This window comes from Schistocerca serialis, chromosome 1, assembly GCF_023864345.2.
Source record: "Schistocerca serialis cubense isolate TAMUIC-IGC-003099 chromosome 1, iqSchSeri2.2, whole genome shotgun sequence".
Lineage (NCBI taxonomy): Eukaryota > Metazoa > Arthropoda > Insecta > Orthoptera > Acrididae > Schistocerca > Schistocerca serialis.
The window spans coordinates 1215650416-1215663720 of record NC_064638.1 but is presented as its reverse complement, the minus strand read 5'-3'; the positions used below and the strand labels follow the sequence as shown (position 1 = coordinate 1215663720).

General features: G+C 43.8%; 1 protein-coding gene across 1 annotated transcript in view; it reads left to right on the top strand.

Annotated features, from left to right (window-relative positions):
• Positions 1–11371, top strand: part of LOC126456647 (ionotropic receptor 75a-like) — a 198854-nt gene extending 187483 nt beyond the window's left edge. The window contains exon 10 of the mRNA XM_050092393.1: positions 11124–11371. Within this exon, the coding sequence (XP_049948350.1) occupies positions 11124–11259 (136 nt within the window). The 3' untranslated portion in view covers positions 11260–11371. The remainder of the gene's footprint in view (positions 1–11123) is intronic.
• The last annotated feature ends 1934 nt before the right edge of the window (positions 11372–13305 follow it).

Genomic DNA, 13305 nt, shown 5'->3' with positions numbered 1-13305 from the left:
ATGATTTCGTTTCTGCCGGGTCTTTGTCAGGTCCTTTTTTGATAATCACAACATTCGCGATATTCAAGATCTTCGGGAAATTTCCCTGCCTGAGGCACCCGTTGTATAGGTGAGTGAGTGGTGTAATTAGCTGGGGGTGGGGGCTAAGAATTGCACCACCCCCGGCACAATGCCGTCTGGCCCAGGAGCTCTTTAGCGATCTTATGTGGGCAGCCACCTCCTCTTTAGAAAGTGGTAGAGTGCCGATCATTGTTATATTCGCCAAGGTCATCATATCGTAGCTGACGTTGCCCTTCAGTTTCCCCATCCGCGCCATCGTCAGGCAACAGAGACTGGAGCAGGATCTTTGCAGTCTCCCACCAGGATTCCGTCAACCAGTCCCCATGCCTGCCTGTTGACAACTCTTTAGAAGAGCGGATCTTCTATCTAACTAATTTATAGGGTGTCTGAAGCTTATTTGTTCACGACGTAATTCTCCCAGCTTCTTGTTCTTACCGCTCTTAGTTCCTTTTGGAACCTTAGCTTAGCCTTCCGATAGTGCAGCAACCATCTTTGCTAGACTACACTGCGCTGGTAGTGCATATCCCCGAGTTCGGCCGACCATGGTGAGGAAAGGCCGCCATGGCCTTCCTCCTAGTTGGTACAGCAGCCCTCACCGCTCCGGTCACTGCACTCACCAGTTCCTCAGCTCTCTCGTTCACGTCTATGTCATGATGCATGTCACCCTCTGGCAAAGCAGAAATGTCGCACTCCCTCGCTAGGCGTTCCCAATCAACTCTTTTATAATTCATTTGCGCCTCCCATCCCCCCATGGCCCACATGCACTCTCTATCACCTAGGTTGAAAGTTATGAGATTGTGGTCGCTATTGGTGGCATTTTCTTCAACCTTCCACTGGTGAATGATGTTAACTGCGTTTGGTGTGACTAAGGGCACATCAATGTTTGTGCCTTGTCCTCCTCCCGCAGCATGGGTAGGAGGGTTGCTGGGCTTGTTGGCCACCACTAGTTGCAAGGTAATGATGAATTCTTCTACCTCTTCTCCGTTTGTGTCCCTTGTACTGCTGTACCATAAGCGGGATTTTGCATTAATGTCAGTAGTTATTATCATTTTTCGTCCCTGCAACGCCGTGATTACTGTAGTCAGGTGGTCAAGATGTGTCTCGATGTTATCACCGTACTGGAAGTACATGTTAACTAGTGTGATTACTCCCACGGGAGATTGCAACTCCACGACGTTACAGTGACTAGTTGTGTACAGTGAGAGTATCGTAGGCCGGCCGAAGTGGCCGTGCGGTTAAAGGCGCTGCAGTCTGGAACCGCAAGACCGCTACGGTCGCAGGTTCGAATCCTGCCTCGGGCATGGATGTTTGCGATGTCCTTAGGTTAGTTAGGTTTTACTAGTTCTAAGTTCTAGGGGACTAATGACCTCAGCAGTTGAGTCCCATAGTGCTCAGAGCCATTTGAACCATTTTTGAGAGTATCGTAGCCCGCAGGACTTTGTTTGTTATTATTATCGCCGCTTTCTGGTCTTCCCCTATGCTGACTACTTGTCATGTCGCGGCTGCAAATGCTGTTTTTTCAGCTTGGGAGTACGACTCCTGCAGTCAGAACACATCCAGTCTCTTCTCCTCCACCTCCTTGCGCAGCTCCTGCGTCGCTAGTCTGCTGTTGTGAGTATTACGTTGGCCGGTGGTTATTATGGAAAGTACGCATGGATGTGATCGTTTGGCCAGGTCTTGCTCTGGAGTTTTGCTGTGCGGTGTGGGATCCGCATCAGATGGGACTGAAGGATGACGTAGAAAAAGTACAAAGAAGGGCAGCTCGTTTTGTATAATCGCGAAATAGGGGAGATAGCACGACAGACACGATAAGTGTATGAATTGGAGTGGAAATCATAAAAAAAGAGGCGTTTTTCGATGCGACGGGATCTTCTCATGAAATTTCAATCACCAGGTTTCTCCTCCGATTGCGAAAACTTGCTGTTCGCACCCACCTACAGAGGGAGAAATTATCATCACGATAAAATAAGAGAAATCAGGGCTCGCACAGAAAAATGTAAGTGCTCGTTTTTCCCGCCAGCCGTTCGAGAGTGGAACGGTAGAGAGACAGCTTAAAGGTGGTTCACTGAACCCTCTGCCAGGCACTTTATTGTGAACAGCAGAGTAATCACGTAGATGTAGATCTGCCACATTGCTTGCATATCTTCCGTTGGGCTGTCAACAATGTGGTTTCAACATGATTGTGGCTCAGCACGCACAGCACATTTTTCTGTATCAGCACGGGAAGTGTCAGATCGCGTGCGCAACCGTCGGGGAGTCGGAAGAGGCGGTCCAGTGCCTTGGCCTGCAATACTGCCAGATCTTACGTCACCTGGCTTTTGTTTGGGGCATTACTCGAAGAGTGAAGTTTATAATGAAGTGCCACTAACGCCCGGTAACACGGTTCAGAGTACCACCAATGCATGTCAGCGATTACGCTGGAAACACTTCTCAGTTTTTCGAATCTTTCCATATGCTAATACGTAAGTGCATCGAAATGGGTGGCGACATCTTTGAGTACTTAATGTTTCTTTGGTGCTCCAGTGTATTACGTCCCTGTTCGATAGACTTCCACTCGAATGTTGTGCATTAGTTACATTCATCTTTGTTCTGAACAGAGAACGGAATACATTTTGCTTACAACAGTTCCTGTTTAAGTTTCTGGTTCTGAACTCCTGTTTATCAATGATGGATATTTCAGTTTGTGAGTAGCTGAAAATCACTACAGACAGAGAAATGGAGTGGACAGAGTAAGTAGTATGGAACTTTTGTCAAGAAAAAAACAAACTTGGATGTGATGAAAGTTGAAGGAAAGAGAATAGCGACATACCGTGTGTAATAATGACATCCTGAATATCAACATTCGAAGTGACCTGAGAAACCTATGAAGCATTCTATCATCAAGGATACAAGTTTATGTAAGAGAGCCAAAGGAAGGTCATCATCAGAGACATTATTAAATAAAAGAAAGGAAAGAAGGAAGAGTAGCCACGTCGATATCGAGGTCTTTAGGACAGACCACAAGCTCAGAATGTTCCAGGAATGGGGAAGGAAATCGGCCGTGAATTTAGGGAACTCACGGATATCTAAATCTGGATTGCAGGAGGCGGATTTGAACCGTTGTCCTGAATGCGAATCCAATGTGCTAATCACTGTGCATCTCGCTCGGTTTAAATAACAGCAGTATTTTGGTATAAGTAATAAACAAACTGACGATTAAGATTTTAGAAAAAGCATTTAAATCACAGCACTGAATGGAATGAATCACTGGCAGTGAGAACAGTACCGGGAAGAAACTGGACGAAATTGAACTTTGAAGCTTCATAGAAATGTTAATGAACTTCCAAGTGGAGAATTGCTAGGAAGAATAAACAGGGAAATAACACTGCACCTTCTAATTAAATTAGTGACTGCTTAATTGCACATCTACTTCGCTGCACTGAAATAGTTGATTTGACACAGAAAAGTCTAATCGGGAGAAAAATATTTTTTGTCAAATGAAAAATACCATGAACGGATTCAAATTTTCAAGAGGGTTTTTCATAATAAGTATGCAGAGACGATTTGAAGGGCAATATATAATCAATGAAATCTCTGTTAATTATAAACATAACAAACACAACTAGCTTACACACTTTTGCTCACAAGCATTTCCTTCTCACTTTCTTTACACATCCACTTATAGCACCTCCATTTCTCAGCGACCTACGATCTGTCTTTCCAGTACACTATTCCCAAGTTAAGACTTCCATCTGTTTATACCCTGCTGAAGTTTATGTGTAGTTTGCGAAATATTTCGTTATATGTACACTGTTCGTTTGGGACCACTTCGGATTAATAATATCTCTTGTTATTTTGCTAGTATCGTCCTTTGTTTAACAGTCCCAAGATTGTTTCTACATTTTCTAACGCCTCTAATTGCAGTATATTTAGTCCTCTTCGTTTGCTTTTTGCGCACTCCATTGTGTAATCATTTTGCCTCATAATTATTCCCCACCAACATGGCTCTGAAGCCTTTCGGATTTTTATTCAGAGACTGTGTGTTTATGTCACCATCATTTTATAACGACGTCCTGACAGCCTGTAGAGTGGTGGTTAGTGTTGTTTTTATTTCAGTCCTGAGGTTTAAAAAACAACTATGTCTGATCTGATGTGAAACAGGAGGAACACGTTTCTGTCTGGCGTCTTCGTACAATGCATCGCGGCTTCAGTTATTGTGACAAAGACAAAATAACGTGTTGCAATTTCACGTGTGTTTTATTCCTCACAACGTCCAAGTAACTGACACCATTTCAGAGAGACCGAAATGAATTACAGTATTCGAATGCAAACAGGAGTATAAAGATTACATTCAACATTCTGTGAACACAGACCTGATTAAAATTTCAGCAGCGGCATAGAAGCGTCAATACAGTGGACTAAACAAGTTCATGTAGAAGAGCAGACTTTGCCGCCTGGCGGTGTTACATTGGCGGAAACGCATTGTGGTTAACTACCGAATGTAAGTGTTCACAACAGCATTTCATTATTCATAACATAATTACATCACGTTTCTTGCAAGTTAATTCTGTTGACATTTCACACCGCAATGGAGCCACCAACCAACAAAGCTTCTGTTCTGTTATCAACTTTAAGTTCCAACGAAGGGCTGGATAAATTATCACACACTCCACTGCATACGATTAAATAGTCGGCAGAAACGAGGATACATGACAGGAAAATTATAAAGACAATACCTGAACAATCAACGGGGAACTTTGAGTACGAGGCTTTGGAGGTCGTCTGGAACAATTATTGTTGGCCATGTCCTAGAAACGTTTGTGTGGCGAAACATAGTGGGGTGTTGAAAGGGACCGCCATAGTTTTTTATCAGTATCAGAAAGTTTCCTTACAATGCCAGTTTATAAGAAAACAGGATCATGGCTGGCGCAGGTGAACTAAATGAAGCATCTGTAAGGACAGCTGAGCCAGGAGCGTTCCGATAATTGAAACTAAAATCCTACGACAACTCAATTTGACGATCTTTTCGCGTTTTCTGGAATAGTACGTAAAGACAAGTGAGGCCTTTAACACACTAATAAAAGTACAAAGTAATCTGTCGTTAATGTACTGTTATTACAAGCACAAGATTCGCTCTTCACACCCGGTGCTGGGCCGCCAAATTTTGTTGCTGAAGGTGTGAAAAGAGAAACGATAACATCAGATCACTCAAAATACCTGTATATCTAGGGAATCATGAATAATTTCTAACTTATTCACATTTATAGGCAGTCATGAAGTCCGCCCTAAGTTGGGACGGTCTCGAATGGAGCTGAAGAGTGGTAAGTGAAAATGTTCTGAATGCCAAATCCCACATTTGTGAGAAGAATGGAGAAACAATGTATCTCTCTTTGTATATGACTGGTCTGCGTCCAAAGAATGAAAAGGTAGTCTGACACCACTGAATTACCCTGCTCACCGCATCACCGCGAAAAACGAGACAATTTAGAAAATAAAGACTTTACGAAAGTCTTAGTGCCATACTAGTAGAGTAACTGATCCCAAGTGCCAATAAGAAAGCCACTTCCAATGCTATTTATTTAGACAAAAAGTGCCGTTACCACTTTTGAACCGACAGGTTCATTGTTAGAAAGCTGTTCATTTTCATATTACATTTGTTTTTCAGCAACAAGCGTAATATAAACGTGAATAGCCATCTGACGATGAAGATGCCGGTTCAAACCTGGTAAGAGCACTATTTGTTTAAATAAGTAGCATTACTAGCAGGGTGTAGTTACAGTTTTCCTCTTTGTAAGATTCAGCTTGTATTTCGTACACAGCCTTAGTTTCAAAAATGTCGGTTATCTATAAAACAGTCGGAAGATAGCTTTTGTTTCAAGTGCCGTTAATACTGAGGCACTACGTTTCATTTGTGTAAATACAAGTATAAAAATACAGCATTGTATTCTAAACTAGTACAACTGTGATCAACAAAAACCACTTCTCATATATTTTAACTTATAAACTCCAGAGAAAGTTGATATCTTGAGTCAAAGACCGTGTGCTATCTACAGGGTGACAATTATTGAACTATACGAGACAAAATCGTCATAACGTATGAACGGTTTGCATTAGGTCATTCAAACTGAACGGCTGAATTTGCACGAGTCTCGTTGTTGTCGGCCATTTCTACATGAACATGTCACGGTACAGCCTGTCTGAGAGTAAAGCGCTTGTGAAGGCCTGTTATGCGACCAATAAGAGTCCAACTGCGACTCAAAAGGAAATTTGTGACCGAGTTAAAGCTGAAGACAACCGGTCCAAGTGTGCTAACTATCAAGAATTTCATTCGTAGCTTTCAGAGAACGGGTAGTATTCTTGATGACAGTGTTGGAAAAGTCGGTCTCCCAAAAATGGTGAAAACGCCTGAAAACATCGAGAAGACACACGCTGTGTTTCAAACCAGTCCAAGGAAATCGATCGGACGAGCTGCACAGAAGGTGAGAATCAACCAGGAGACACTGCGACAAATTGTTGTTGAAGGTCTGCCTCTGTTCCCACAAAAAATTCAAACCCATCAGCCGTTAAGTCCCAGGGCCATGGAGCGGCAGTTGTGGCTCAAATGGCTCTAAGCGCTATGGGAGTTAACAACTGAGGTCAACAGTCCCCTACACTTAGAACTACCTAAACCTAACGAACCTAAGGACGTGACACACATCCATGCCCGAGGCAGGATTCGAACCTGCGACCGTAGCAGCAGCGCGGTTCCGGACTGAAGCGTCTAGAACCGCTCGGCCACAGCGGCTGGCTCAGCGATTGTGTTTCACCAACACTATTGTCCACAGAACTGACGAACAGGACTTTGATGTGAATACGGTTTGTTTTAGCGACGAAGCCAACTTTCATTTGGATGGGTTCGTCAACAAGCAAGACTGGCGCATTTGGGGAACAGAGAATCCGCATTTCATGATCGGAAAGTCTCTTTACCCTCAACGGGTGACTGTGTGGTGTACAGTGTCCAATCACGGAATAATCGGTGCGATATTCCTTGATGGCACCGTGACTAATCTACGGTACGTGAAGGTTTTGGAAGATGATTTCATTCCCATTATTCAAAGTGACCCTGATTTCGGCAAGATGTGGTTCATGCGAGACGGAGCAGGAGAGTGTTTCATGTCCTACACGAGCTCTTTGTGGACTGCAGTCTTGCTCTGGGATATCCAAAGGCCATTGGCATGGGCCTCGTTTGGCCGCCATATTCTCCGGATATGAAAACATACGACTCCTTTTTGTGGGGCTGTATTGAAGACACGATGTACAGCAATAACCGCAAAACCATTGCTGAGCTGAAAACAGCCATTCAGGAGGTCATCGACAGCGTCGACTCTTCGGCGGGTCATGCAGAATTTCGCTATTTGCCACATCATCGTCAATGATGGCAAGCATATCGAATATGTCATAACCTTAATCCGAATATCTGTAGTAACGTTTTCATGTTGCGTGCACGCCGTAGTTTGTAACTAATTTATGGTTTTTCCTATAGTTCAATCATTCTCACCCTGTACTAATGCACATCTGAATGACTTCCTCCATAGCTTGGCGCACGGAAACAGTCTAGGGACGTGAAACAACGTGCTGAGAACACGATAGCATTCATAACGTAATTCCCTAAAAAAAGGACACTGAGAACATTTTACGTTTCGACTCTCCAACTGTCCAATTTGCTGATGCGCCATCGTGTTGGGACCACAATTCATCGCGGATGCTCAGTGGTACATCTCGCAAGAAATCCACTACTACCACTTGCAAGAAAGTATGGTGGAAACGACAACACTGCAAGGTAAAATCGTCAAGTCAGCTTGTGGCCTGTGCACATACTCTCTGTCATGCACTTCACAGTCTAATAGCCAGGAGTGGATGGCCACTACAGTGGTTGATGGTACTGTCTTGTTAGTGTCAGGAAGCTGGTAGTACTTCATCATGTACGGGAAAGGAGTGGAACGTTGCGTGGATGCTACCTGGTAGTCGTCCAACGTATCAAACTCAAAATAACAGTACAATCATTTTAGTTTCAACTATTACTCAATAAACTCCAGCAGTCGTGTTGATGCTCAGAGAATTCAACGTTCCCAAAAAGAACGTTGCAGGCAGCACATTAAAAGGTGCGACCGTCAGCAGAATTATGCAGGCAGTAGAGTGATGATGCCACCAAGGCAAGCTGACTGCAGAAGTTCGCTAGTTAAAGATTGCTGACTGAGCTGCACTCAAAGAGCTCACGGCACAGACAAGACGTCCCACAGTGTCCGCCCAAAGGAGCAAAGGCAAGCAGCATGGAATCTGCCATCACAAGCGATGAGTGGTTGCCCGACTCCAGGCTCGGAGGGTCGACCGCTAGAGTAAGAGACCTACAGCAGCTGAAGTAGGTCTCCAGCTGCCTGCCAGTTGGAGGGCGTTAAGTCCACAATAGCGTACTTGGCACAAGCAGCAGAACTGCAGCCCACTAGCAAATGGCAGAGTCCGGAAGTGGTGATTTATTTATCCACGCAGACTTGTGGACCGTTTCAGGTACCCCCTCCGCACAGCTGGCTCGCAGACTGCAATAGATGTGACTGAATATGACAAACATTTATACGAAATTAGCTCGTCCTTGTTTTGCTACATCATCACTTTCTATCACGTAAGCCACTATATAACAACGGCTCGGAAGTGAAGCGACTAAGTCACTCAGACTGCAACGGCTCTGCCTTTCTGCTGCGTCAATGCTGTTACATTTCGGTTGCAGCATGTACCAGGTCGCTACAATTAAACTGATGTTGTTATGAGTGCTGTAGTGGTGGCCTTATACATCTCAGGACGCTGAAACGTATGTTCATTAATCGTTTCGCTCGTGGAGTTTGCTGAAAAAGAAATAACTTACTGCCACTGGGAGAAGATATGACGCTGTAACGTGTCGCCTGCCGAGGTGGCCGTGCGGTTCTAGGCGCTACAGTCTGGAGCCGAGCGACCGCTACGGTCGCAGGTTCGAATCCTGCCTCGGGCATGGATGTGTGCGATGTCCTTAGGTTAGGTAGGTTTAATTAGTTCTACGTTCTAGGGGCCTGCTGACCTCAGAAGTTAAGTCGCTTAGTGCTCAGAGCCATTTGAACCATTTTTTGTAACGTGTCAGAATATGGTGTTGTGCAGGAAAAGAAAAGGAAGATTAGATACGTGATAACGTTGGTTCTGGAAAGTTTTTTAGAATGTGGTCACCAGCTACAAAATGTATTCATTATGGACTCTCGACTCAGCAACATGCAGTGTCTAAAGTTGCTCGCAGCAGATCTGGCGTAATTCTGGCGATATGTCAGATCAGAAAGAGTCCGGATACATCCCTGATAGACATTGTTTCTCAGATTTACGCACAACCAGAAGGCACATAGATTTAGGTCGTGTGATCTGGAAGGCGACACATCTTGAAATTTCCTGGAGATGATCCGGTCGTTACCTAAGGTTACTCGAAGCAAATCTTTCACCTGGCAGGAAGCATGTGGCGTCGCCCCATCATGCATGACGATAGTGTTGTGGAAGCAGTTGCATTCTTGAAGAGCTGGACTCACCTTTGGACAATGAGATCCTTGTAAAGGGTAGATGTCACTGTACAGCTAGCAGGGCCTCGAGGTATTATCTTCTCGAAGAAAAATGGCCTGAGAGTGGAGGAGCTTGTGAAACTACACCTTACAGTCACATAAGTTGAGTGCACTGGATGTTACTGCACAACATGAGGTAAAGTAGAGCCCCACATACGATGGCTCTGTGAATTCACGACACCATGCAGAGTAAGATATGCCTCGACCAGAAAAATAATATTCCCCAGTCATATTCATCCGTTTCCATACGCGCAAAAAACAAACGGTAAAGTCACAATGTTGTAGCCTATCTTGGGGGTTAATTTGGTGTACATACTGAATCTTGTAGAGATACTAGTGTAAAATGCACTGCAAAGTCGTTTGAACTGTTCACGAGGGGAGAGACAATTATTCCCATGGCACAGCTCGAGCACTGGCTGCAGAATTTGAGGCACGTTTTTCATGCTCGGCAACAGCTGCAGAAACTTCAGTTACTCCCATGTAGCAGCAGCACCACCTAATTCACCCGTGTCTTCTAATTTCTTGATCATACTCTTTAGCCCGTTTATCGACATGGGACCTTTCGCAGCTGATACTGTCGGCAACATTCCTGTAATTGAGCTGTCGTTCCGATAAAACAACTTTACCACCAGTATACGGTGTTTCTTCACAACAGTCATCGCGTTTTGTACAGAGAACTTGATTCTTCTTAACTCTTTACACAAACAGTTATTTTACAAAAGAAATCAACATTCATCGCCAAGCGACAAACGGCATACTGACGTCAAAATAGGAAATATTTCACATTCTGACTGCTTAGAGCGCTATATTCTCACCTGGTGGCAGAAAGTGGAACTATAATTTTATCCAGCATGCACGGTTAGTGCACCGATTAATGAATGTACCAACGATGTTTCAGCGTCATGCGATGTATACAGCCTGCACTGCAGCACTCTGAGTAAAGTCAGGTTAATTATAACTACCCGGTAATAATCGGCTTGATACCTTGGAGCTAATACTTGTCATACCAACAAGTAGCCCCTGTTCTAACTGTGTCAGCCCAACCTGCTTCCTTGGCCCTTGCATTAGCTGTGACTGCGGAGGGTACGTAGTCATGGCCAAAAATTCTGGTTGGACTACAACTGTGATTTGCTGAGTAAGTAAGCAGTTGAAAGTAATGTAATAACAAGTGGTCCTTTTAATATTAACATTAAATGAGTCTAACTCGTGCTAGAGGGAACTAAATACGAAGACATAAATATTAGTGTGAAAGTTAAAACGATTTCTTTCTCCTTTTAACGCAGACCATTTCCTCACATCCGTACCAATGTAAAAGATTCTTCCCTTCCAGACTCTAGGCGTGTGTAGTGGGAACTGTGCAGCTCTGTATGTTTTTTTTTTATTATTTCAATATTAACTACACTTGAACATTCTTTGATGAAAGTTGCTCATGGGATGTTCTCTTTGCTAATCATTTCAAATAACTTTGCTCTCTTATAGGAGCAGACTGTGGCAGCGTATGAGATGCATCAGTTCGCTGTCTGCAACAAAGCCGCCGGACGTCTATACCGCCGCCGTCGATCAGATATCCCAGAAGCGGCCCCAGATGCAGCATGTGGGATTCCGATTGAAATAACTGAATACAGTTCTCTGTGATGGTGATTTATGAGATGAAGAATTTTGCGCTGTAATGTTGGGCATTGATCAGCTAGAACATAGAGCACAAGAAACAGATTCATTTAATTACTTCATGCCCTCTACCAATCACTGATATGTAGTCAGATTCATTCAGATCAAAAATTTTTCTCAAAAATCGCTATATTTTTTTAAATTTAAGAGTCTAGTGACATAATTTTCTTACTTAACTTCTTGCTTTATTTCCTCATGCTCTTAGTTTTTATCGGCTCAGTGTTAGTCACTGATTGTTGTAAAACACATCTTTGTCTGTTTACACTACCGCTAAAATGAAATAAACGAATCTAGAAACTCTTATTTTTATTTCACACTGTTTGCTAACACACCAATAGTCAGATTAATTTAGTCGTATCATTGGCATAAAGTATGAACTTATTGGAACCACCCGAAAACATGCGTAAATTCTGGTCCTCTGCAATGTAAGACAAACGTATCTGAGAAAGTGAGGCATTTCTGTATCTAATATACACTGAAACGTCAAAGCAACTAGTACAGGCATGTGTGTTCAAATTCAGCGATATGTAAACAGGCAACATACGGCATACTCCTATATAAGACAACAGCAGTTGTTAGATCGGTTACTGCTGCTACAATGGCAGAGTATCAAATTTTTGAGTGAGTATGAACTTCATGTTATAGTCGGCGGACGAGCAATGGGACACAGGATCTCCGAGATGGCGATGAACTGGAGATTTTTCCCGTGCGACCATGTCAGGAGTGTACCGTTAATATCAGGAATCCGGTAAAACATCAAATCTCCGCCATCGCTGCGGCCGTAAGAAGATCCTGCAAGAACGGGACCAACGACGACTGAAGAGAATCATTCAACATGACAGAGGTTCAACCCTTCCGCAAATTGCTGCAGATTTCAGTGCTGGCCCATCAACAAGTGTCAGCGTTCGAACCATTCACCCAAACATTATCAACATGAGCTTTCGGCACCGAAGGCCCACTCGTGTACCCTTGATGACTGCTCGACACAAAGCTTTATGCCTCGCCTGGGCCCGTCAACACCGACATTGGACTGTTGATGACTGGAATTATGTTGCCTGGTCGGAAGAGTCTGGTTTCAAATTGTATCGAGCGGATGGACGTGTAAGGTTATGGAGAAAACCTCATGAATCTAAAGACACTGCATCTCAGCAGGGGACTGTTCAGGCTGGTGGAGACTCTGTAACGGTGTTGGACGTGTGCAGTTGGAGTGATGTGGGACCCTGATACGTCTAGATACGACTCTGACAGGTGACACGTACGTACGCATCCTGTGTGATTGCCTGCATCCATTCATGTCCATTGTGCATTCCGAGGGGCTTAGACAATTCCGGCATGACAATATGACACCCCACACGTCTATAATTGCTACAGAGTTGCTCCAAGAACACTCTTCTGAGTTTAAACACTTCCACTGGCCACCAATCTCCCCAGACATGAACATCACTGAGCATATCTGGGGTACCTTGCAACGTGCTGATCAGAAGAGATCTCCACATCCTCGTACTCTTACGGATTTATAGAGAGCCCTGCATGATTCATAGTTTCACTACCCTCCAGCACTGCTTCAGACATTAGTCAAGTTCATGCCACATGTGTTGCGGCGCATCTGCGTGCTCGCAGGTGCCCTACACGGTATTAGGCAAGTGTACCAGTTTCTTTGGCTCTTCAGTGTTAATTTAAATGTCAGGGAGCCATTTCTGAAAGTATTTGTTTCGAGTGTGCCCTTGTAGGGATGCGGAATTTAGACGATTAATAGCAAAACCACGAAGGAGACAGAAGTTTTTGAAATATGGTACTACAGAGGAGTGCTGAGGATTAGATGGATTGACTCATACGAACTTAAGAGAAAAGAAATGTATGGAACTTTTTCATTGAAAGAAGGGTCGACTGGAAACTAGCCAGGTACCAATTAGTTGCATGAAAATTACATATGTGAAAGTGAGGTGTGTCATAATTAAATATTTTATATCAACTCCATAGTGAGTAAACATGC